The 24945-nt window shown below is 42.5% G+C and overlaps 1 protein-coding gene across 4 annotated transcripts in view; it reads left to right on the top strand.

Annotated features, from left to right (window-relative positions):
• RFTN1 (raftlin, lipid raft linker 1) overlaps nt 1–24945 on the top strand; it is a 213859-nt gene that overhangs the window by 79516 nt on the left and 109398 nt on the right. For 3 of the 4 annotated variants that reach the window (XM_078432381.2, XM_078432382.2, XM_078432383.2), the window contains exon 3: nt 1034–1220. In XM_078432381.2, coding sequence (XP_078288507.1) covers nt 1034–1220 — 187 coding nt within the window. The remainder of the gene's footprint in view (nt 1–1033; nt 1221–24945) is intronic. The other variant, XM_078432384.2, reaches the window with a different exon arrangement.

Raw genomic sequence — 24945 nt, 5'->3', positions numbered from 1 at the left:
TACTGAATGCTTTCTAAGCGAAGTATACTGTCAATTGATAAAAATTAATAAAAAATGAAATGTGTAACACTATGCTACCATTTGTATAAAAAGAGAGGGAGACATATAGACTTTACTTGTGTATGAATTCAGCAATTGTTAATGTGTATACAAAAAAAATGGATAATACTGATTGCCTTTAGGGAGAAAGCCTGAAGGGGGACCGGGCTGGGATGTATACTTTTAATTGTGTATATGCTTACAGCTTTTGATTTTTGAATCTTGTCTGTCCTTCTCAAAGAATTGTTTTAAATCCAAATCTTAAAATAATTCCCTAGGTGAAAAATACTTGTTTTGATATTCATAATTCTAATGTTGAGTTAATGTGAGTGTTTTTTCAAATATTGATTAGCTTTTTGTGTCTAATTTTAGGCAATTGCCTATTCGTATTTTTCCTCCTCCCTCCCTCCCTTCCTAACTTCCTTCCTCCCTTCCCCCTTTTCCTCTTTCTTTTTTTCTTTCTTTCTTTCTTTCTTTCTTTCTTTCTTTCTTTCTTTCTTTCTTCCTGTAGTTTCTTTGCAAATTAAGGAAATTACCTCTTTGTCTTAAGTGTCACAGAAATTTGTTCCGGTTTGTCTTCTGACTCTGTTAATACTGCTTTTTGCCACCTGGAAATTTTATATTTGCGTGCAATTTCATTTTTTCCTCCTCCTCTTTTTCTTTTCTTTTCTTTTCTTTTCTTTTCTTTTCTTTTCTTTTCTTTTCTTTTGTTTTTTAATTTTTGGAGGGGATGGAAATGACTCTTCCAATGTGACCTCTGAGAAGACTGACTTCTAGGTTTAAGACATCCAGTCAGCAATGCCTTGAGAGGAGTTGGGAAATAGCCTGCTGCTTTAAGTTCTCTTTGAAGGCAGTAGTTAAGACAGGAATAAACTCGCTGTTAGCAAGAGGTGACCTGGAGGTCTCTGCAAGGGCAAGGGGAGAGGGACTTGGGTGGGGGAGAGTGGGCAGTTTTGTTGGGTCCCTGATGAGCCTCTCCTCTCTCCATCTACAGCAGAGCTCCCTCGGTCCTCAGCAGTGAGGCTGGCCTCCCTGCACGACCTGCCCGCCCAGCTCCTGGAACTGTATCAGCAAGGCTTCTCACTAGTGGCCCTGCACCCCTTCGTGCAGCCAACCCACGAGCGGGAGAAAACACCCCTAGAGCACATCTTCAGGGCCATCCTGACCAAGAAAACTGATAGGTAAGTCTTCTAAGGGTCAATGGTTAGCTTAGCATTACAAGACTATTGTGTGTTGAATGGAGGAGGGAAAGTGAGAAGACTTGGGGTGGAGAATATACTTGAAATTTGCATGACGTTCTCAGGGCCTCTGCTGTCTAACAGGTAAGGCAAAGTGTTAGACAACCAGAGAGGAGTTTCATAGTGTCCTGTGACTGTCCACGCCTGACTCCGTATCACATCCTGTCCCCCCTTTAATTTATTGGATTACACTCCACTAGAAAAATGCCTCCTCTGAAGAGGTGTACTCCCAGAATGATGTAGCTGGTAAAAGCATCATACTATTAATCTCAAATGCATGGCTGCAAAACACAGTATTTTTTTTTAAGCTTATTTATTTGTGGGGGCGCCTGGGTGGCTCTGTTGGTTCAGTGTCTGTTGTTTTTGGCTCAGGTAATGATCTTGCAGTTTGTGAATTCCAGCCCTACATCAGGCTCTGTGCTAACAGTGTGGAGCCTGCTTCAGATTCTCTCTCTCCCTCTCTGTCTGTGCTCCTCCCAGGCTTACTCTCTCTGTCTCTCTCTCTCAAAAATAAATAAATTTTTTAAAAGTTTATTTGTTTGTTTATTTACTTATTTATTTATTTTGAGAGAGAGACAGCAAGAGTTGGGGGGGGTGCGGAGGGGGCAGAGAGAGAGAGAAAATCTCAAGCAGGACTCAAACCACGAAGCCATGAGATCATGACCTGAGCTGAAACCAAGTGCCAGATGCTTAACCAACTGAGCCACCCAGGCTCCCCAAAATTATTTTTTTAGAGGCTATATACAAACTTAATATCTTCCTCAAAACTGTAGAGATATTGGATATTTTAAACTTACCATAAGTTCTGTCAGTCACTAGGGAGGAGAAACAAAAGCCACTTGAATCAAGTGGTGTGATTGATTTGGTCTTCATTTTGATTTTCAAGACTGAGGATATTTTCCAGTATGGCTTGCCCAGCTGAATGCTTATTCTTATGCTCTTATTGAGTCTCATTAGGCAAAGAGCGGTTGAGGTTGGTTTCTCAAAAGGAGCAGTATTAATTTTAAGTGATTTTTTGTTTTTAACAACAAAGGTGGGATAGTAAACACGTTACGTTTTTGTGCTTCATTGTGAAATAAAGTCTGGCGAGAGGAATCAGATCTGTCCTTTGGCCAACTATCATGGGAGGAATGACGACATGAGGTATAGTTTAAAAAGCGAGAGGGCAGAGTGACTGCTTCTCTTTCTCTCTGCCTGGAAGATAGACACCTGGCTAGTGAGCTCACCAAGGCCAGCTGTGAGGCAGAAGGCTGAGTGACTAAGATGGGCTCCTCCTTCCTGGCCAGTAGAGTTCATTTCTTCATGGCTGATCAAGCTCTGGGCTCTTAGTCAGAGTCAACGTGCATTAGAATTTGAAGTGAGAGATGGCAGGCACCTTTGCTAATGTCCAGAATTACCATGGTTTGTGTAGAGTAAAACTTTTCTCAAGTCTGTCTTTTCTGAGTATTGGTTTCTTTATGTCAATTTGCTGTATATCTGGGTCAGTCACAAGAGAGCGTTGTTCTGGGAGCCATAGTGGTTTTAGGTTCCACCGACACATAGGATATGCCTGATTATTTATAGGTCCCTTGTACCAAGTGTTCACTGTGTGCCGGGCTTTATAGGTGTCATTTCATTCCCGTAAGCAGCCTTTGAAACAGGTACTTTTTTTCTTTCCATTTTAAAGGTAAGGAAGCTGAGGCCCAGGCGTTGACTTCTTTGTCAAGGTCACACAAATGGCAGCAAGCAGAGCTCTGACTGGTCCCAGGCAGGCTGACTCCCAGACCTGCATCTGAACCCTGATGTGAGGTACCTGAGGTGTTTCTGCACCCAGGATTCTTGTGGACAACTCCTTCCCAACAAAAGTGGGGAAGATACCTTTGATTTTTAGATGAAGTAATTTCATCATTCCACCTTCCTCCATTTTTACCACTCAATAATCTCAAAGAAGTCAGAATTTCAGAAAGGAAACAAAGTAAAACCAACCTACCATGTACCTCCCAGGTTACACAAGGCATACACTGGGCATCAGTGTTTCTGTTCCTTACCTCATGCCACTGGCCTTGATGTTTAGAGGGAAAAGTCCACTTTGGTCAGGTCACAAGAGCATCCCTCTTGTGTAATTCCACTGTCAGGGATTTGCCATGAAGTCAGCACATCATAAATGAATTTGACTCTAAATGTGAAGATACGTTTTTGTTTTTTTTTTTCCTGCTGTGGAGTACCGCCTCTCAAACTTTGATGTGCCTCCTGTGAATCTCCAGGGATATTGTTCAAGTGCAGGTCTGGAGGTGGGCCTGGGACTCTGCGTTTCTTTCTCTTTTTTTTTAATGTTTATTTATTTTTGAGAGGGAGAGAGAGACAGAGCATGAGCCGGGGAGGGGCAGAGAGACAGGGAGACACAGAATCTGAAGCAGGCTCCAGGCCCTGAGCCGTCAGCACAGAATCTGACGCGGGGCTCAAACTCACAAACCACGAGATCATGACCTGAGCTGAAGTCGGACGCTTAACTGCTTAAGCCGACCGAGCTACCCAGGCGCCCGGAGACTGCATTTCTAACACATTCCTAGATGGTATCGATGCTGCTGGTCCATAGATCACACTTAGAGCAGCAAGGGTTAGAGGACCTGACTAATTCTTGTCCCACTCCGTGCCTGACAGTCACCTGCATTCCTGGGGATTGCCCCTTCGCTGCCAGGGAGAGTTTTGAGAACTGGAAAAGATGAGAAGGAACATGCTTGTGGTTGGAGGGCCTGTGCTCTATGCTGACCTGGCTGTCAGTGAGTGCTGTAGTGTCAGGGGCACATTTGTAGATTTTTCTGGTACTAAATGATTTGCAAGGCCCGAACTTACTCTCAATTATCTGATCAGATGAAGTGGGTGAGAAAGCTCCTCTTAAGGATGAAGAACCCTCACTTTTGGGAATAGTCCATTATCAGCCAGTGGTGGAGCTGAAGTGTTCAAGAGGGGTTTTTTTACTTCCACTGAGGACAGTCCCTGAGCTAATGAACTTACTTTCCAGAAAAGGAAAATGGGTCAAGCTATTAAGAAGAATGAGACACGGGTGTGCTTGAGGGTTTTTAAGTAAGAGAAGATGGCATTCTCCTTGGGTTCAAGTTCACTCTGGTCTACAGTGCCTGGACCACCTGCCTGGATGACTTTAAGGAACATTCCAGGTTCTTAACAAGCAGAATCAGAGCAAGAAATTCCTTGGATAACTTTGTGCTGCATCTTTGAAGCTGCTCCCACCCCCACCCTGTCGTGTTTGTTTTTTTAAAGGAAATTGCTAAAGCCATGGTAATGACAGTGGTAATTTGCCATTCTCTTGGCAAAAATGACAGAATTTCCCCACATCCATTCCCCATTAGTATTGGGTGGGAGGAGTGGGGGTGAGAAGCAGGATCATTATAGGATATCATTTTAAAGGACAGGCATTTTCTCATAACAAACACAATAACCATGTGTGTTTGCAACTGAGAAAAGACACCACACTATTAAAAACAAACAGGGGCGCCTGGGTAGTTCCATCGGCTAAGTGTCCCCTAGACTCTTGATTTCAGCTCAGGTCACGATCTCAGGGTTCATGAGACTGAACTCTGCTCAGGCTCTGTGCTGGCAGCCCAGAGCCTGCTTAGGATTCCCTCTCTCTCTCTCTCTCTCTCTCTCTCTCTCTCTCTGCCCCTCCCCCACTTGTGCTATAAACAAACAAACAAACCAACAAAAACCAATGGAGCTTTTCCTGTACCAGTAGGGAGTTTATGTAGTAGAAATGAAACAAAGGAAGTACATGATTAATCTTTAATAAAGACAGTTAAAATGATATTTTTCATAAAGTCTGCCAAAGTTCTGACAGCTGTAGATGCTGTTAAATGAAATAATTTAGGTCTCAAAGATGAAGTAAATGCCTGGTTAATATTTTTTCTAAGTGGACCATCTTGATAGAGCTGTAGGTAAACTTTTTAGAGTACCATCAGTCCAAATCAAGTTCATTTGCAAGAATTACCATGGGATGACTACTTGAAACTTGGATATGAATCTTAATACGTTTGAAAGGTGAACATAATGTTTTTAGCAAATAACTGGCCTTTGGGATCTGCAGCCAGACCAGGAAAAAGAATAGAGCATGCAAGCATGCACTCATTTCACTCCCTCACTCCCTCATTCATTTGCAAACACTCACTGAACACGTATTCTTTGTAAGGTTTTTTCCTAGGAGCTCCACTTGGTGGGGAGGTAGAAGGTGCGAGGTTCAACTGGACACGGAGCTTGCCTTCCAGATACCTGCGATTTAACTGAGAAAATAGGGGGCACCTGGGTGGCTCAGTCAGTTAAGTGTCCCAACTCTTGGTTTCAGTTCAGGTCATGATCTCATAGTCTGTGAGTTCAAGCCCCACATCAGGCTCCAGGCTGACAGCACAGGGCCTGCTTGGGATTCTCTCTCTTCCCCCTTCTTTCTCTCTTTCTCTCTCTCTCTCTCTCTCTCTCTCTCTCTCTCTCTCTCAAAATAAATAAATACACTTAAAAAGCAACTGAGAAAATAAGGCATGCCATGGGAGTTTGGAAAAAGAAGTCACCTCCTGCTGGAAAGGAAACCAAGGAAGTGTTTCTGGAAGAAAGAGCTTTTAACGTGGTCCTGATTTCTTTGGGGCAAAAATAGGAGTAATGTGCAAGAGGTAGAGGAGTGTATTTAAATCTTATAATGAAATGTTTTCTCGTGGAGTTTGGATAATTTGTGAGCATCATTGACAGTCTAACTGGATCATTAATGAGTTTTTCCAAAGGCTCAGCACAGTAGTATTTCTCTGAGCCCTATACCATTTTGACAAACCTTACTTAAATCCACGAAAGATTGCCTGATCTTTTTTCTTGAAAATTCTGATAACCACCCTTTCATTTTAAGATGTCAGGCCAACCGATACGCCTAAGTACAAATTGTTCTTGATCCTAGGTGTGTTGAATTTACTTTGAAAACTGACTCAAGAATGAATAGCTGAATACAGAATATTTAATGAATAAGTAGAAAGAGAATTTGTACTCTTTCTCAAAGCTCTTTCTTTGGAACACTTAGTGATTTTTAATGGACGGTATAGTTAGTATAGTTTCATTCACTGAATTCTAAATACAGTTAAGTTGTCCTTCAATTTTTGGGGGCAGCTTTCCTTAGAATGAGTTGCCAAAGATCTCAAAACTTGCTGGCTAAGAGAAGTCACTTATTACAATGTCACTTCTGGTATTTCGTGAGTATGGGTTTAATTCTAGGTCATTTTATGGTTGTAGACATGAGTACAAAAACACATTGTGCTGCCCCATTTTTCAGCTGCTGAATTGTCATTGTTCACACGTAGAGCCATGATTGAAGCCATTTGGGTCCAGGTCCCCTGGGATCTTGCCTTATATGGTACAGAGGACCACAAACATTGGTGAATTCTGTCCACATTCATCAGGTGCCCTTTGGTCTAGGGTGAGGGGCTGGGGCACACAGCCAGACGCCGTTAATGCAAAGGGTGGGATTCGGAAACCCTTGTGGAGGGTGGAAAATGCATATAATGAACACTGCCCTTAGGAAAAAAAAGAAAAGGAAACTACCTTTGAGAATCTCTATCAGCCCATGAAGTAATACTGGAGCACTTCTCTACCTGATCTGTGCATGTTTTCCTGCAGGACTAGACTAGATTGGTGTCTCCTACAGTGAACCCCGTGGGGAAGTAAGTTGGTTCCGTGTAGAAGGAGCCTTCGTTAGAATCACACCTGGGGACAGGGGGGTGAGGTGCTTGCACCTGCAGAGGCAGAGGCGTTTGTGGGAACCCGGGTGGAGGGAAAGGTCTCCGCGCCTTGCCTCCCGGCTCACATCCATTCTGGGACACATCTGCCTGTTGAGAACAATTGGGCCGTTTTAAGTGGTAAACAGGCCTGTCCTTCAGTCAGATTTCTTTGAGATAAACGTGTGAGATGATAGCTTCACTATGCAAAGATGGCTCTAAAGAGCTCTCAAAAAACTTCTCTGCTGGGCTGGGAGTTGTCAGATATATATGCAAATTATGTGAATGCCCAGCTAAATCAATAGGTCTTGGTTTTCACCTCTCACCCGGAATTTATTAATGGAGGTGCTTTAGAAAAGGAGGCTCTGTGGTTCCCATTTGCTCTGGGTCTGGAATGATGGGTGGATTTAAATTTTTTTTTTTAATTTATTTTTAAGAGAGAGACAGAGTGTGAGCAGGGGAGGAGCAGAGAAAGAGGGAGACACAGAATCTGAAGCAGGCTCCAGGCTCTGAGCTGTCAGCACAGAGACCGACGCAGGGCTCAAACTCACAAACTGTGAGATCATGACCTGAGCCAAAGTTGGATGCTTAACCACTGAGCCACCCAGGCGCCCTGATGGGTGGATTTGAAGAGGGAAACAAGTGGTGAGATGGGTCTCCCAGGCAGGCGGACTGGTTCTGGAAGAGCCAGAACCCAGAAAAGCAAACCAGGGATGGTGTGGGGTGACCAGAGCACGAGGTCAGAGGGAAGCAGGGAGAAGAGGCATGAGAAGCACAAGGGCCTGGATCAGGAGGCTTCCAACAGCCGGGCTAAGAACTTCGAATTTACCCTGAGGTCGGTGGGGAACCGTTGCAATAGTTTTGTTTTATTTTGTTTTGTTTTGTTTTGGAGGAGCAACCCTTAGAGTCGTGCTGAGTTTTCAAAGTGTAAGAGGCGAAGGAAAAGAAAACTAAGAAAAAAGAAAAAAAAAAAAAAACCTAAGAGGGAGAAAAAATGGAGGCTGTCAGTTATGGAGGGAGCCGGATGGTAACTGAAGTAGGCTGAGATGGATGGGAGATGTGTCTGATGGGAGGAAATAGTGGATTTTAACATTTAGCTGAAAAGGGAGAGCATGAGGGTAGAGGAAGAATCGAGATACGAGTGCAGTTTTGACTCTGAGTGACCCGGAGGGGTAACTGGAGGAGGGGGGGAGTGGGGACGAGGAAGGGCTGTGTCTTCGTAGGGTTTCCCAGAAACAGATCCTGAGAGGATCAAGGAAGTGTTCCCAGGAAGCCTCGGTTAGAAGTGGGGACGCGGGACGGGGAAGGGAAGGAAGCCTGCAAGAGTACGATGTCAACCTTGGCCTGATTGGGCAGGAAGCAGCGAGTGTACCTTGAGGCTGGGGAAGCGGCTTCCGTACTCCTGCACCGAGGAGCCCTTTGCCGCGAGCCACCCTAGACACTTCCAGATCCAGGGCACATCCCGGAGAGGCAGTCACGATAGCCGAGGAAGACCTGGAACGTGCAGATCCTGGGGGGATGCACAGAACCAAGAGGGGCTTTGGGGGGTGTCCGGGTGCGTAGGGCAGCGTCCACCGCAGATGGATGCCATGTGAATGGCATCAGTTAGGTCGCGTCGTGCTTGCGGGCAGTTGCCGGTGGCAGGATGTCCACTGGCAGGTGTGTGCCGGGCGGTCAGGAGCCAGGAGAGAAGTCTGAGCTGAGTGAGGTCATGGGAGGCTGTGTGAGGCCGCGGGAAGCCCATGAGGACGGGCCCACTGCTGCGTCGCTGACTGAGCCCAGCCCGTCGTGGTCCCCATTCCCTACACCAGATGCCTCCGGTAATTCTTAGAAAAGACGCAGTGGCTTGCCGAAAGCCGCGCTAAGTGAGCTGCTCTGTTCCAAATTGACCATATGCTTGGAGTCTGAGAAGTTTTTCCTCTCAGACCGCATCAGCAAGCTGTACTCCCAAGTACTTACGAGCAGCCCAGATTGCTGGATGAGTCAGCTCTGGCCGCCCAGTGTCATGTGATGCAGTGAGAGATGATACTTTTGGCTTTTTGCTGTTTTATTTCCAGGAAAGCAAATATCAGAAAGTGCCCAGCCTTTACCCCTTACTCCTTTTTGGGGGCTGGGAATCTGAAATCCTGAAGACTGACTTTTTTTTTCCCCCCTAAGATAGGGCTAGCAAACTGAGATGCCTCCAGGGGCCAGGATCTTGGGTTGGGGCTCCTGGGTATCAGAGAACCACTGCCTCACTCTGCCCTGTTGTTGCCAGGTGTCACCAGATCTTGTCCGTTTTCTTGAGAAAAGCCAGAAATCTGGATTTTTACATGAAAACTTCCCTTTTTTCAAGATTGCCTCACTTTTCCAAAATACAGGCATACCTTGCTTTATTGCGCTTCTCAGATACTACATGTTTTACAGATTGAAGGTTTGTGGCACTCCTGTGTCACGCAAGTCTGTCGGTGCCATTTTCCCCAACAGCTGCTCGCGTCATGGCTCTGTGTCACAGTTCGGTATTTCTTGCAATATTTCACACTTTTTCATTATCACTATATTTGTTATCATAGACTATGGTCAGTGATCTTCGACGTTACTGTTGTGATTATTTCGGGACACCACAAAACACACTCATGTAATAAGACAGTGAACTTAATAGATCAAGGTGTGAACTGGCTGCCCCACCAACCAGCCATTCCCCCATCTCTGTCCCTCTCTTGGAGCCCCCCTACTCCTGGAGACACAGCAGTATTGAAATCAGGCCAGTTAATAACTCTGCAATGGCCTCTAAGTGTTCATGTGAAAGGAAGGGTCACACATCTCTCACTTTTAATCAAAAACTAGAAATGAGGAAGCCGAGGAAGCCATGTTGAAAGCCAACATAGACTGAAAACTAGACCTAACTAACACACAGTGAGCCAAGCTGTGAATGCGAAGGAAAGTTCTTGAAGGAAATTAGAAGTGCTGCTCCAGGGACCACATGAATGATAAGAAAGAGAAACAGCTTCATTGCTGCTAAGGAGAAAGTTTCAGTGGTTTGGAGAGAAGAGCAAACCACCCACAACATTCCCCCGAGGCAAAGTCTAATCCAGAGCAAGGTCCTAGCTCTCTTCCATTCTATGAGGGATGAGAGGTGAGGAAGCTGCAGGGGAAAAGTTTGAAGCCAGCAGAGATTGGTTCATGAGGTTTAAGGAAAGAAGCCTCCTCCTTAGCAGAAGGCGGCAAGATGAAGCAGCAGGTGCTGATGGAGAAGCTGATGGGTCAGCACGTGACCCAGAAGATGTGGCTGAGACAGTGAATGAAGGTGACTACAATAAACAGATTTTCAGTGGAGACAAAGCAACCTTCTATTAGAAGAAGATGCCAACTGGGACTTTCATAGCTGGAAAGAAGTCATTGCCGGGCATCCAAGCTCCAAAGGACAGACTGACTCTCTTGTTAGGAGCTAATATAGCCAGTGACCTTAGGTTGAGGCCAATGCTCATGGAAAATTCTGAATATCCTAGGTCCCTTAAGAACTATGCTAAATCTACTCTGCCTGTGCTCTGTACATGGAACACCAAAGCCTGGATGATAGCTCATCTGTTTTCAACATGGTTTACCAAATATTTTAAGCCCACTACTGAGACCCATTGCTGAGAATAAAAGATTCCTTTCAAAATATTACTGCTCATTGACAATGCACCTGGTCATTCAAGACCTCCGATGGAGACGTACAATGAGATTAATGTTGTGTCTGTGCCTGCTAACAACATCCATTCTGCAGCCCGTGGATCAAGAAGGAATTTCGACTTTTGTGTTTTATTATGTAACAAATACATTTTGTAAGGCTCTAGCTGCCATAGATAGTGATTCCCCTGATGGATCTGGGCAAAACCAATGGAAAACATTCTGGAAAGGATTCACCATTCTAGATGCCTTTAAGAGCATTCGTGATTCATGGAAACAGATCAGAATATCAATTAACAGGAATTTGGAAGAAGTTGATTCTAGTACTCATGGATGACTTTGAGAGGTTCAAGACTTCAGTGGGGGAAGTCACTGCAGATGTGATGGAAACAGCAAGAGAACTAGAATTAGAAGTGGAGTTTAAAACGGTGACTGAATGGCTGCAATCTCATGATAAAACTAACGGATGGGAACTTGCTTCTTATGGATGAGCAAAGAACGTGGTTTTTTGAGATGGAAACTTCTCCTGGTGTAGATGCTGGGAAGAGTGTTGAAATAACAACAAAGGACTTGGAATACCACATAAACTTAGTTGATAAAGCAGCAGCAGGGTTTGAGGGGATTGACTCTGATTTGAAAGAAGTTCTGTGGGTAAGATACTATCAAACAGCATCAGCACATGCTACAGAGAAATCATTTGTGAAAGAACAAGTCAATGGATGTGATAAATGTCATTGTTATCTTATTTTAAGAAATTGACACTGTCACCGTAACTTTCAGCAACCCCCCCCCCCCCCCCCACCCTGGTCAGTCAGCAACCATCAACATGGAGGCAAGACATTCCACCAGCAAAAAGATTAGGACTAACTGAAAGATTAGGACCATCAGATGAGGGTCAGCATTGTCTAGCAATAAGTATTTTTAATTAAGGTATTTTGTGTTTTTAGACGTACTGAACTACAGTATAGTGTCAGCATAACTTTGCTATGCAAAAAATTCATTTGACTTGCTTTATTGCACGAGTTACTTTATTGCAGTGGTCTGAAACCAAATCTGCAGTATCTCCAAGGTATGCCTATAACGTTGTGCAGCCCTCACCCACCCCACTGGCTGCCATCTTACAATCTTTCAGATTTCTGTATGATGCTTCTTTCAGTGGAGTTAATCATTCACCCTTTGAGCTGCCTCGTCTCCCTTTCACACCCAGCAATCATCAGACTTCTCAGACCCTCTTGTTACCATTTCTGTATGTCTGCCCACCTCCTCTCCCCCTTGTTAAATCTTCTTTCATCTTTGGATTCCCATTACTTAGAGTGCCAGGTGGTGAGTAGGTGTTGCTCAATAGAATTTTCCTGAATTGAGTAGAATAAAACTATGCCCTGGAATTTTGCTACCATCATTCACTAAAAGACCATAAATTCACTGCAAAATGGATCTGTCTTCGGTTTACATATTTACCATACCAAAAGTGCATCTTGATAATGTAGCCACACAACATGGACCCCAAGTAATGGATCTCTCTCTCTCTCTCTCTCTCTCTCACACACACACACACACACACACACACACACACACACACACATCCTTTCATTGCCCAAATAAAAGTGATTTGCCACAAGGGTATATGTATGTTATTTTTTGTTCTTCTTTTTTCTTTTTAAAAATATCCAAAGGATGGCCTTCAAAGGAAAGGAAATCTTTGTGGACCTTAAGTGGAGTACAAATGTATTACATTGCCTTTTTTTTTTTATAGCCCACAAGATAACATGAGCATTTTCTTTGGCATTTGCAAAGGGCAAAATTGGGAAAGTACAAAATTATACTGGAACTAAAAAGAAAGTTCTTTTACAAATTATAATCGAAAGTGTCCTCTTTAAGTGGCCTTATGTCTCTTCATGTCTAATTTCTACCAATTACTTTGACTCTTGGGAGAATTATAGGGTTTCTAGAAAGAGGTTTCATAATTAAACGAAATACACAGGGGGTGGTAGCCTACAGGGGTGTGCCCTAGAAAATGCTCCCACACGAGGCTGAGGTTCAGCCCTGAAGCGTGCTGATTGTTAGAATCACACGTGGGGAAGAAAAGTAACGCTGGGCTTAGCAGTGATTGACATGTGTTACTGTGGTGGGGAAACCACAGCAGCTGGTTTATTCCCTGACAGCAGAAATTGAGGAAGGTGAATTCAAAGTTCTTTTCTTAAATCAGAGCAGGGAATACGAAGGTGTTTGTTTAGCATGGAGGTCGTTATTTTAGATTCAGATATAGAAAGGGCCCCCACTCTGTGCTCGCAGCTGCCCCTCATTGTTGGCGTGGTATCAGCCTTCATCAGTTTTCTCAAGTTTCCTGAGGTATTTGGAGGACTTGATTAGCTCTCCTGGGCTGCCACTGTACCCCCCAAGGAGCTGTCCGGCATCACCGAAGACTGCCTTAATTTATTCCTCCTATTTCCCATCTCACTCTGGAGTGACACCCTTCTCTGGTGTGTTGAAGTATCAGGATTCACTGTTAATTATTGTGTTTGCACTTTCCAATCTAATATGCTGGTGTAAAGCCACATTCTCTTGGGGAAAGAGAGTTTTCTTCAATCCACACCCCTAATGGCTTGCCTAGTTACTCTTATTCTCCACCTCCAAAGTGTCGGCCTTTGTCCCAGTGGAGAGAACAAGGGAGACAGACATGCACTGTTCAGTGAGAACTCATTCCTCCCGCCCGCTCCCCGTTTTATAGCTGTCCTTGATTGCCTGTGTTATTCCCCGTGTTTTATTTATTTATTTATTTATTTATTTATTTATTTATTTATTTATTTATTTTTGTCTCCTCTGAGAGAGAGAATTAGCATACTAGTGATTTCCAGTTGTTCCCCAGTAGTTTAGAATGGCGGAGAATAGCAAACCGGTACCCAAAGCACAGAAACACAAGCACTAAATTTCTTTAAAATATCCTGTTGATCTTAAAGCTTATGCAAATACTAAAGTACCATGAAATGTCTGTATTTGTTTTAAAATCAAATAAATAAGGCCCCCTTTCCCCACGGAACACACAATCTTTCAACAACAATGGAAGATTTATTCTGTGGCATTACAGGTGGGCTGTACAGATAGTTACACACTATTTTGAAGGCCTTGTGCACACAATGTAGGTAATTGAGTTGCAGATACTTTTACTGAAGTGTTAGATTTTTATATGCCTATTGCATATTAAATTTGGGAACTCAGATTGTCTTACTTTAAATATTCCTGGCAGTCTTTTTTGTCTTTTCTCTTTGTCAATCAGACTTAAATTAGTTTGTGTGTGTTTTTCAAGCTGAGAAAGACATGGGCATTACCAGTGTTGCGTCCTGGAAAAAGGACTTAATTTTACATATTTAGCTATGAATGCAGCAGCAGGTGAGAAGTAACTGTCAGGTCCATATAAATATATTATTAGTGATTTCTGTGTTCTTAGGATTTTGATATAATGACTATCTTTATATCTATATAACTGTCTCATATAATTTTTTAAGTGTTTGAACGATGGAGCCATTTTACAAAGAGATAAAAGCTATAAATATGATTTAGTGGAGTACATCATTTCATTTGCCTTCCATTCATCAACCATGAGTTGGAACTGAAAGTGGCTCCAAAGTCTTTAAAAACCAAATTAGTAACTTGTATTCATACAACACCTGTTTTTGAGAGTCTGAGAGCACTTTTGCTTCACTCCTATATGTGTTAAGTCTTATAATCTATTCTCACTATGTCCTCATGACGGCTGTTTTTGTTGTTAGTATTTGTTGAAAACATTATCGTGTGTTCAGTGGAGGTTTTAGACTTAATTCTGTTTTGTAGCTGAAAGGTACCATTTTCTTCCCTTATTCCCCACCTCCCATTTCATAGCCTAGGAAAATTAGCCTAAAGAAGGTATAAATGACTCCTTGGTATTGAAGTGTGGGGTGGGTGAGTGGGACTGTGGGGTGGGTGTGGGGCTTAATTCTATCTTGAGGCTCATGGCTCAGAAATATACCATCTTTCAGCTCAGGGGTCCTGGAGCTTACAGAAGAGTCCTCAGAGCATTCCCAGAATCCTCTGGGCTTTGCAACATTGTCAGTCCCATAGCTGGGCTCTGGGACCAGAGGCCTGGTTATCCCCAGACTAGTTTCAGGACACAGGGCTGACACTGCAAGCCATTTGGACCACCCTAGATGGCTCCATTCAGCAGACTGGCTGGGTCTTATCAGTTTCTGCACTAAAAAGTTCTGTGCAAATGGTTCTGAGGCCCTTAGTGAATTATTTTTCCTCTGTTTCCGAAAAATATAAAATAAAATAAAATAAAATAAAATAAATGTATTTATTAGGTGTCTTGTATCTTCTAAGGTAGTAGCCTTTGTTAGAATGAGATGAGCACAATCCCTGCTCTGTGGGGGGGGGGGGGGGGGTGGCATTTATAACAATACCCAACTTGTTGAAATTTTTATTTTCAAACTTTTATAGTTAAAATCCCCAAAATGGCTCTGTCAAGCAACCTGGATCTTATTAGGAACAAAAAGCCCACTTTCCTTGTGAAGAACATGTATACGTTTGCAAGTAATCGTTAATACGATCCATCATTTACGGTACCAGCCATAAGAGCCACCATCTGTTAATTGCTGTGTCTGGTCAGAGCTCTTGTTCATTGATTCAGGATATACATTATCTTTACTCCTGAAAGCCAAGACAAAGAAGCCAAGGCTCAGAGTGGTGACTTGTCCAGAGTCATACTTTTGAGAGAGTCCTGGTAGATAGTCCTGCCAGAGTCCTGGCAGAGGAGCCAGGATTCACATCAGAATCGGTCTACTACTAGCGCTGCTCCTCCTCGGGTTTTTAACCGTTAGGGTTAGGGGTAAGGTAAGATTTCTCAGCCTTCATAGTGTCTCAACTATTGACAGTTTGGGCTGCAACCATCCTGTGCATTGTAGGCTATTTAGCAGTATCCGTGGCCTCTACCCACTAGATGCCAGGAGCAATCACCCAGCACCTCTACCCCCAGCCCTGCAGTTAATGACAGAATGTCTCCAGACATTACCGATGTCCTCAGGCAAAACTACCCCCGGTTGAGAACCACCGGGTTAGTGTTAGAGCGTGAGGCAGGAAGTAGGAAGTCCACCTCTATTGTCTTCCGGACAGCTACCTTTTTCAACAGCATTTATTGCATTTACCTATATTTACATTGGAATGAAGCGGCACCTTTATTGTAGTTTGGACTTCTGTACATACCCTGGTTTATTCCCGATTCTTTAGTTTCCGTGATCTCTTTATTGGTTTTTGTGCCATGCCATGCCATTTTGATTACAATCTGTCTGTAATGTATATTAATATTTATTAAGCCACTCTTCTTCTTTTCCAGAATCTTAGTAGCTTTTGCATGTTGATTTTTCCATATCAAGTCTAAAGTTATTTTCTCCAGCTCCCAGAGAATCCTTTTGAAATTGTAATTACATTTACATAATAATTTGAGGAGAGTTTCCACCATGTGTTTTGAAGAACGTAGAGTTCACTGTTACTGTTGGAAGTAAATTTTTATTTTAGAGCTTTGTGATAATTCTGAAACTTCTATGCACTATCTAAACCAGTATGACCAAAGTGGGGAACGTGACCATGTTGAAGGAGTACTGAGGCTTCTGTGTATATTTATTTATGTTGAAAAATTAGGAGAGAAATGATGTGTTACTAATATTGAACATTCGGGTTGGAGGTGGTACCCTGACGGGGTACTGATGTCAGAGACCACCTGTCTGCATGAAGCAGGAGGGGTCCTGAGGAAGGCCGGGTTAAGAAGACGACTTCATTTGAAAACTCAGTGAAGTGGTTTTGTGGATTATTTTTTGTGGATTATTTTAACTAATTAGCCCTCATGAAATGTACACATGGCTTAAAAAATTCCTATAACACGATCGCAGATTGAGGAAAATACCAGGAACGTAAATGTAAAATACTTCTCTCTCTCCTTCTCTCTGTCTTTGTCTCTCCTTTGTCCCTATCTGTCTCTCTCTCTTTCTGACATACACACACTCACACCCACACACAGAGAAATGGCCACACTGACCCATCTCTCACTGTTTGTAAGAGCTTTCTTAGTGAGATTAAAAAAAAAAAAATCAATGCCCACCTATTCAGATCTGAGAGAAGATAGCCAAAGAAATTTGGAATCATCAAGAAGGCATTTTGAAATATAGGTTTACTTCCACTATTGTTAACAGTGAATCTCATTTCAAGTGTATATTAAGTCTTGAAATATCAGCTATTCATAATATGAACTTACTGTGATTATAATTTTAAAATATTGTTCATTTCATTTGCTTCTCATCTCTTAAAACTTGTTTTGTAGGTATTGGTTTATAACATATGTAAGATGCTGGTATGGTAGTAGGCAGGAGTTTTGACTGACCTAGTTACGTGATCCAAAAATTTGGAGACCACTGGCTCATGGAACTTCTGGGCCACTCGGATGGTTCCCAAAGCAGTTAGAGTTTTGCTACTCAAAGTGTAGTCCCAGTACCAGCAGTATTGACATCACCTGGGAGCTCCTTGGAAATGCATGTTCCCAGGCCCCATCCAGACCTGCTAAATGGGAATCTTCATTTTTTTAAATGTTTTAATTTATTTTTGAGAGAGAGAGAGAGATTGGGGGAGCTGCAGAGAGAGATGGAGACACAGAATCCGAATTGGGCTCCAAGCTCTGAGCTGTCAGCACAGAACCCAACGCGGGGTTCCAACTCACAAGATCGTGACCTGAACCGAAGTCGGACGCTCAACCCATTGAGTCACCCAGGCGCCCCTGGAAGTCTTCATTTTAACAGGATCCCAGGGGGAGCTGTTTTCACATTAAAGTTTGAGAACAGAGTTAAGCTGTGCTTTCCTATTAGGTAGCTACTAGCCACATGTAGTGATGTAAATGTAAATTCATTAAAGTTAAATAAAATTAAAAACTCAGTTCCTTGGGTGCACTAGCCACATTTTAGGGGCTTGGTTGTGATATGTGGCTAGTGGCTACTATATTGGACAGTGCAGATATAGGACATTTCCATCATCTAATTCAGTTTGAGGGTGTAGATGGGAAGAAAAGAAGGAAACAATAAACAGACTTTAACATGGAAAATGTGCATTACATGTAGACAAGAAGAGACTTCTTGTCACTCAACTGGACATGGCCCATGAGAGGGTCATGGAGAGCATTCAGATATTACTGTTAGTTTGATTTGCAGCTAATGTGACTTTTCTGAACTAGTAATATCAGGCAGACTTGTTTTTATTCAGTGTTACATTTGTGATAAAATATTATTTGTGCATTAATACTGATATTAGTCCTTTCCACAACTTTCAGTGTAAATGAGGAGCCTTACTAAGGACCCCAGAGAAAGCAGGACGCTGCCCCAAATCCCATTCCTTGTGGTTCTTTTCTTTTCTGTAGCCCAGCCTGGCGGGGATTGAAATTCTTTCACAGCTACATTATACAGGGACCAATGGGGTAAAGGCTGTTTGTTTTCCTGTTGCTTTCAAGATTAATGGTGAACTCCTTGGGTTGCGCAGTCACCGATGGTTTATCTACCAGAGAGCTGGCTCTGACTGTAAACAGTGAGACGGGATGTGGCAAGATTTCTTAGAATAAACAGCAGTACTGAATAGTGAGATGCCCACAGTGACTTGCACGCACTTGGCAGTGCACAGCTCCCTTGGAGAGCTTGTGGTTAGGGTATCATTTGCACGCCCCCCCCCATCATTTCCGGAATGTTCCTGGTGATACCAAACCCTTATCGACAGAAGTGGTGAATGTCTGTTGGTGAAAGAGGAAGATGAAATTAGAAGAAAAAGCAGTGACCCATCTATGAGTTCATTCTTCTCTTTCTTTCTACTTCCTGTTTCAGAACTCCCCTGATAGATTACATAGGTAGGTACTTTATTTAAAGATTTGCTAGGATTTGTTTACTTCCCCCGCCCCAAGCATTTCTTAAGCTTCACTATTAGGGGAAATTTTGACTCCAATAGCTTTGTATTTTATTTTGGTAGATTTGATTTATTTTGCAAGGGGGAGGAGTCATAAAATAATCAGATATCTTTTCCCCCATTGTTCTGTGAGCATCTCTGGGAAGCAGCATCTGTTCCCCTCCTCTTCACCCCAACTACCACCGGTTGCAGAGATCAGGGAATACCTAAAATCTCTCTCCCACCCATCCACTCTCTCTGCAAAATCTTAGCTCAGTTCATTACTGCTCTTCTAAAATATTCTTCCCTTCTTTGTCCATCACACACAATGCCACCTGCTTAATCTTCTTAAAGTCTGTATTTTACTATCTTCTCTTATCTAAGACCATCCATGACTTGCCTTTCCCTCGAAATGAAGTCTAGCCCCCTCCTGCAGCAACACACCCCATCCTTTCTTTCCAACCACGGTTCTCGCTTTTCTGCTGCCTACTGCAGACATGGCTCGAGTCCTTCCTAACAGCAGATTCATTCACCTGTTTGCTGGGGTCCTGTTTACTGGGCCCGCTGATTCCAATAGGCAGCCCTCACCTTCAAGCACCTTTTACCAAACTGACCTATTTATTATTTCTAGCATGTAACTCATGCTTTTTTCCATCAATATCGTTACTAATTTCTGTTCTCAGTGCCTGGAATATCCTTTCATCCATTGTTCCACGACTAATTTCATACAGCTTCAGACTCCCCTGACAGAGTTATTATTTACTTATTTATTTAACGTTTATTTATTTATTTTGAGAGATAGAGAGCGTAAGCAGGGGAGAGGCAAAGAGAGAGGGGGAGACAGAGAGTCTGAAGCAGGCTCTGTGCCGTCAGCAAAGAACCTGATGCAGGGCTTGAACTCACTAACTGTGAGATCATGACCTGAGCTGAAATCAAGAGTTGGATGCTCAGCTGGCTGAGGCACCCAGGCATCCCATGACTTCTTGCTTTTTAAAAAATTTCTTATTTCCTGATCCCTGACTCTGAAAGTAACTGAACTCCCATAGCACTTACGTTGTTATGTGGTTTGCATATAGTAAACAGCAGTATTGGGTAGTTAGATGCCCATAGACTGTAGGTTTCTTGAAGCAGGATCTAATTTAGTGCCTTACATGGGGTCTGTGGTCAAGAAGGTGATGAACAGATAAATGAATAATACATAGATCTTTTTATTGTCTTTAGTTTTACATTAGCTAATGAAACTAGAAAAAGCCTTTTTTTTTTTTCTTTCCTTGACAAATCTTCAGATCTGTAGTTCATTTCCCTCTCTACCACTACTTAAAAAAAAAAAAAAAGTCATTCTGATTATTCTACTTGAACTTGGTATTGCCTTGGGGGAAATATCTTAAAAATCCTTCCTGTTTCCCAGACATAGAGAATTTGTTTCTGTCAACTGACATTTAGTAATTTTTTTCTAGTTGGAGAAGTGCCTAGTAGTCTAAATTTGAGTTTATCACCATTTCGTTCTGATTATTCCTAAATGAAGCAAAAATAGTTCTAGTGATGAACTGCACATTCTCTCTCCTTGCTTTCCATAACTCAAGTTCAGTCTGTGCTTAATGTCCTGGGAAAAGGAGATATTGTTTAAACGCATGGTCTTTGAAGTTATCTAAGGGATTTAAGAGTTGAAGTGAGATATGTTACGTGTTTATTATTGAAAAGTAGTGTGTATGGGGGTTCCTGGGTGGCTTGGTAGTTGAGCATCCAACTCTTGATCTTAGCTCAGGTCTTGATCTCAGGGTCATAAGTTCAAGCCCCATGTTGGACTCTGTGCTGGGGTTGAAGCCTACTTAAAAAAATAATAATAAAAAAGTAAAAGTAGTGTGTATGGTAGTTTTTATTCACATGTTTATTTTTATAACAGTTTTTTGACTGTTTCAGATCTGCTCATGAAACCAAATGGGTATTTAATTAACTGCTTGGCACTTTGTCAGTATAATTTGAAGACTAGCCCTTTTGCCTACATTAATTTTGAGTATTTAAAGTACTCATAGACATGGTCTTTTTCTTTACTTGCAAACATGTTTATTTAATGGCTTAGCAAAAGGTTATGTCCCAGCCACTGTGGAGCTAACAGGGGCTGTGTGAATGCACTGACCAAGATCATGATGGTTTAGCCAGAATCATGGAAGGGAAGAATCTGTTAAGTCATTACAAGGAATGAAGTATCTGAATTGAGTATATGGGTTGGTTATTCTGATTATGATATAGTTAGATAATCTGCTCACTCTTATCTCTTCCGTGGCATCCAGCTTTCTGTGACTCAAATGGGAAGTTTGTCTATGTAACTGAGAGGCCAGAGGCTGGTGGCCAAGAGGTCAAATTCAATCCCAAGATGTTGGCCAGCATAACATTAAAAAATATTGACAGTTATGGCTGATATAAAAACACGATTTAATGACTTCTTTAAAAAAAACAAAACTAGAAGTTTTGGCAGCCCTGGTCTGGAATCTCTAGTGATGGCTGGGATGTAAACTGCCCAGGTTACCATGGTTTCCACTATTCCCACTGTCTCCCCAATACCGTAGTGACACAGCACTTGCCTATTTAATGTCACTCCAGCACTGTGACTTCTCTCATGGGAGAGACAAGTTTTCTGCAACCACATTGCCCTCAGAAATGGCATTGTGAGAGGCGCCTGGGTTGGCTCAGTCAGTTAAGTGTCTGACTCTTGATTTCGGCTCAGATCATGATCTCCTGATTTGTGAGTTCAAAGTCCTGCATCGGGCTCTGCACTGACAGTGAGGATCCTGCTTGGAATCCTCTCTCTCCCTCTCTCTCTGCCCCTGCCCCGCCCACTCTCTCTGTCTCTCAAAAATAAATAAATGAACTTAAGAAAAATTTATTTTTAAAGAAGAAAAAAAAAAAAAAAGAAATGTCATTGTGAGAGGACATCCAGTAGAATTCTGTGTCTGAATGAAAAGCAGAGAGAGCCTTGGTGGACATAAAGACCATTCCTATATCTTTTATATGAGAACAAAGTGTCTAGATTATGTGTTTTTGGTCAAAAATATCCTCTTCCACTCATTACCTGTGGGCCTTTAAGTTTGTATCCCTGATTTGACCTTCTGATCCCCTGGCTGCCTGGGGAGTGACTGCACAACCCTGGGCAGATGTGATCGTTGTAACAAGCACAGCTCTGATCTGCGCAGTTTTTATTATAGTTGATGTTTGCATGTCATGAGGTCAACACGACTCAGAGTAGGTGGTCTTTTCTTACGGTCCTAAACAACTCTGACATCTGTGGCCAGTTGTGCTGACGTCTGAGGTACTTCAGCAGAGGGGCTCTTTGCTCCCCTGCCCTACAATTAGGAAAGGTTTGCGCACAAGTGCTCAGCATCTAAGTCTGCTTTTATGTGTTTGTTGTGCAAGCGTTTATTTAAAATTTTCTACTCACTTTTGGCCCACATCCCATTTATAAGGTGTCAAACAAGTGAGGGCTGTTTGGGATGATGAGAAAGTTCTGGAAATGGATAGTGGTGATGGTTGCCTGACATTGTGAATGTACTTGATGACACTGAAAGTACACATAGAAATAGTTACAGTGGTAAATGTTATGTATACATTAGCCACAATTAAAAAAAGAAGAAGTGAGGGGGGCAAGAAGCTGGATATACTTTTTGAGTTTTTCTGACCAAAAGAGGCATAGAGAAAAGTCCTCATTCTTATTTTACATTTCCTTAATCTCTGGTCTTTTTTTTTTTTTTGGAAGGTTTGTTTTTCTCCGGAGTCTACATTATTGGTCTCTGCAAGTCATTCATTCTGTGTTTTCTCTTTCCACGGGCTTGTTCAGTTATTGCCCAGGGAAGATCTCTACGAGAGTGGCAGATACAACATACCCAGCCTGGGTGGTGGTTCTTCACTCTGACTATACATTAGAATCACCTGGGAGTTTCCAGAGTCTCCTTGCCCAAGTCATACCCAAAACCAGTTAATCCGAATTTGTGAGAGCTCCCCAAGTGCTTCCAGTGTTGAATGCAGCCAGGGCTGAAGTTGCCTGTGCTGTAGGAAACCCCGTCTGATTAAAAGAGCCCATTCCAGTGCCTGAAGTCAGGGCACGTCAAAGGCCATTTTCCTTTTCTTCTCCATACCCAGTTGTTTCAGACATTGCCTTCATATGATTTGAAGGACCTCCGATATGAGAAGTAGGGTCAGGCAGCGGTGTAGGTTTAGTTTAGAGATGCTGACCCAGGGAATCAATATTAAAGAGTCAAAACAGGAAACACAAATACCCAAAAGTATAGAATGGCTTTTTTTCTCTTTATAAAAATAAATTTTATTTTAGAATCATTTTATATTTAACAGAAAAATTGTAAAGAAATCACAAATAATTCCCTTATACCCTTCATCAAGTTTCCCTAAGTGTTACTATCTTACATTACCATGGTGCATGTGTCAAAGCTAAGAAATTGACGCTGGTACATTACTGTTAACTAAAATGTGGATTTTATTTGGATTTCATCAGTTTTTCTATTCATGTTCTCTTTTAGTTATGGGACCCAGCCAGGGTACCACAATACATTTAGTTGTCATGTTATGATGGCTTTTTAAAACTTTGCTGGGCTGTGAAGTCTTAGCTACTTCTCCAGTGTCCTGAGCAGTCAAGGACCGCCATGTGTACCTGCCTTGTTACCACTACGTTGCTACACTAAGAATTTGAATGCATTTTTTCTTATGTATTCTTGGCTTTTAGGGCATCACATCTCTGCCCAGTAGTATCCCTTTTATCCCTCTTCCTTTCAGAAAATCCCTTTGGAATGGAAATAACCCCCCCACCAACTCTCCAATGCTGCATACAAGTGGGGGCCTCAAGATGTGACAGGGTTAGAGGTTTTTTCAGTTAATTTTTCCCCAGGAAGTTTTTGAGAAATGACCGAACAGCATGAAGATGTTTTTATTTTTTCAAGGGACCAAACTTTTCAGGACCCAAGTCAATGGATTAATTTGATAATCAATGCATTTTAATCACATATCAAATGTAAACAGATTTCTTTGCACTTTTTCCGTAGGATGGATTAAATCCTATTTCCCTTTGGGGACTTCAAGACTACTGGTAAATTGAAGAGAAGATTGTGAGTTTGTTAATTGAAGCAGATGACAGGGTGGTCCATACCTTGCTCCTTGACATGCTTCCCTGGTTTGACTTTCAGGACAGACAGCATAGTCTCTTGGTTTTCTTCCTTCCTCCCTGGTTTCTCCTTCTTCTCCTTTGGGCTTTCTTCTCTTTTCTCCCAATGTCTTCAATGATGGAGGGTCCCAAGATTTAGTCTTTGACTGTTCTTTCTCTATGTTAATTGAAATCTCAGCTGGTCTTATGCTTTAAATACCATCTGAAAGCTGATGACTCTCATATTTATATCTCCAGCCCCTCTCCTGAAATCCAGACTGGAATATGTATTAAACTGTCGACCAGACATCTCTACTTAGATGTCTGCTGCATAAGGCAAATTCAGAACATCTGAAACTGAATTATTGACCTTCCCCCAAACCTGTGCCACCCACAACCTTCCCCATGACAGCTGTAGCAATTTCTCCCGTCTCCCAGTTACTGGGACAAAAATTCTCAGTCATCCTCATCTGCTTTCTTCCCTCTACACTCCACAAGAAAGTCCTGAAAGTTCCACCTTAGAAAATATATTCAGAATCCAGCCTTTGTGACTGTTGCTATACTGCTAACAGCCCACGTTGAGCCACCATCATCTCCCCACTGGGCCACTGAGTTAGTCTCTCTTAGCTGCCTCCTATCAATTGGATCATGTTACTTCTCTGTTCAACACTCTCCAAGGGCTTCCCCTCTTTCTGTGTAAAAACTACTGTCTTCACTGTGGCCTCTACGGTCTACATTACCTCACTCCCCATTGGCTCTCTGGCTTGTCTTCTTTCTCTTCCTCCTCTGCCCTTCATTCACTGGCCTCCAGCCACAGGGCCTCTGTGTTATCTCACCTCAGGGCCTTTACACTGGCTATTCCCTCTACCTGGAGGCTCTTACCCTAGATATCAGCATGGCCAACTCCCTCACTTCCATAGATCTTTATTCTAAATGTCACTTCTCGGTGAGGCCACCTAGACCACCCTCATTAAAATTGCAGCTTTCCCACATACTCCTGATTCTCTTCATCTTGCTGTTTCTCTTTTCTTCTAAACTACTGCTGAACATACTCTTTTATGTGCTCATGTATGCTTATTGTTTTTGGCCTGTCCCTCTCCACTAGACTGTAAGCTCCACGAGGGCAGAGATTTTTGTCTCTTCTGTCTATTGATATATGCTTAAGAATAATGTCTGGCACAAGTAGTTACAGTCA

The sequence above is a fragment of the Panthera onca genome, chromosome C2, assembly GCF_046562875.1.
Source record: "Panthera onca isolate mPanOnc1 chromosome C2, mPanOnc1 haplotype 2, whole genome shotgun sequence".
Classification (NCBI taxonomy): domain Eukaryota; kingdom Metazoa; phylum Chordata; class Mammalia; order Carnivora; family Felidae; genus Panthera; species Panthera onca.
This window is presented reverse-complemented; position numbering and strand designations above follow the sequence as displayed.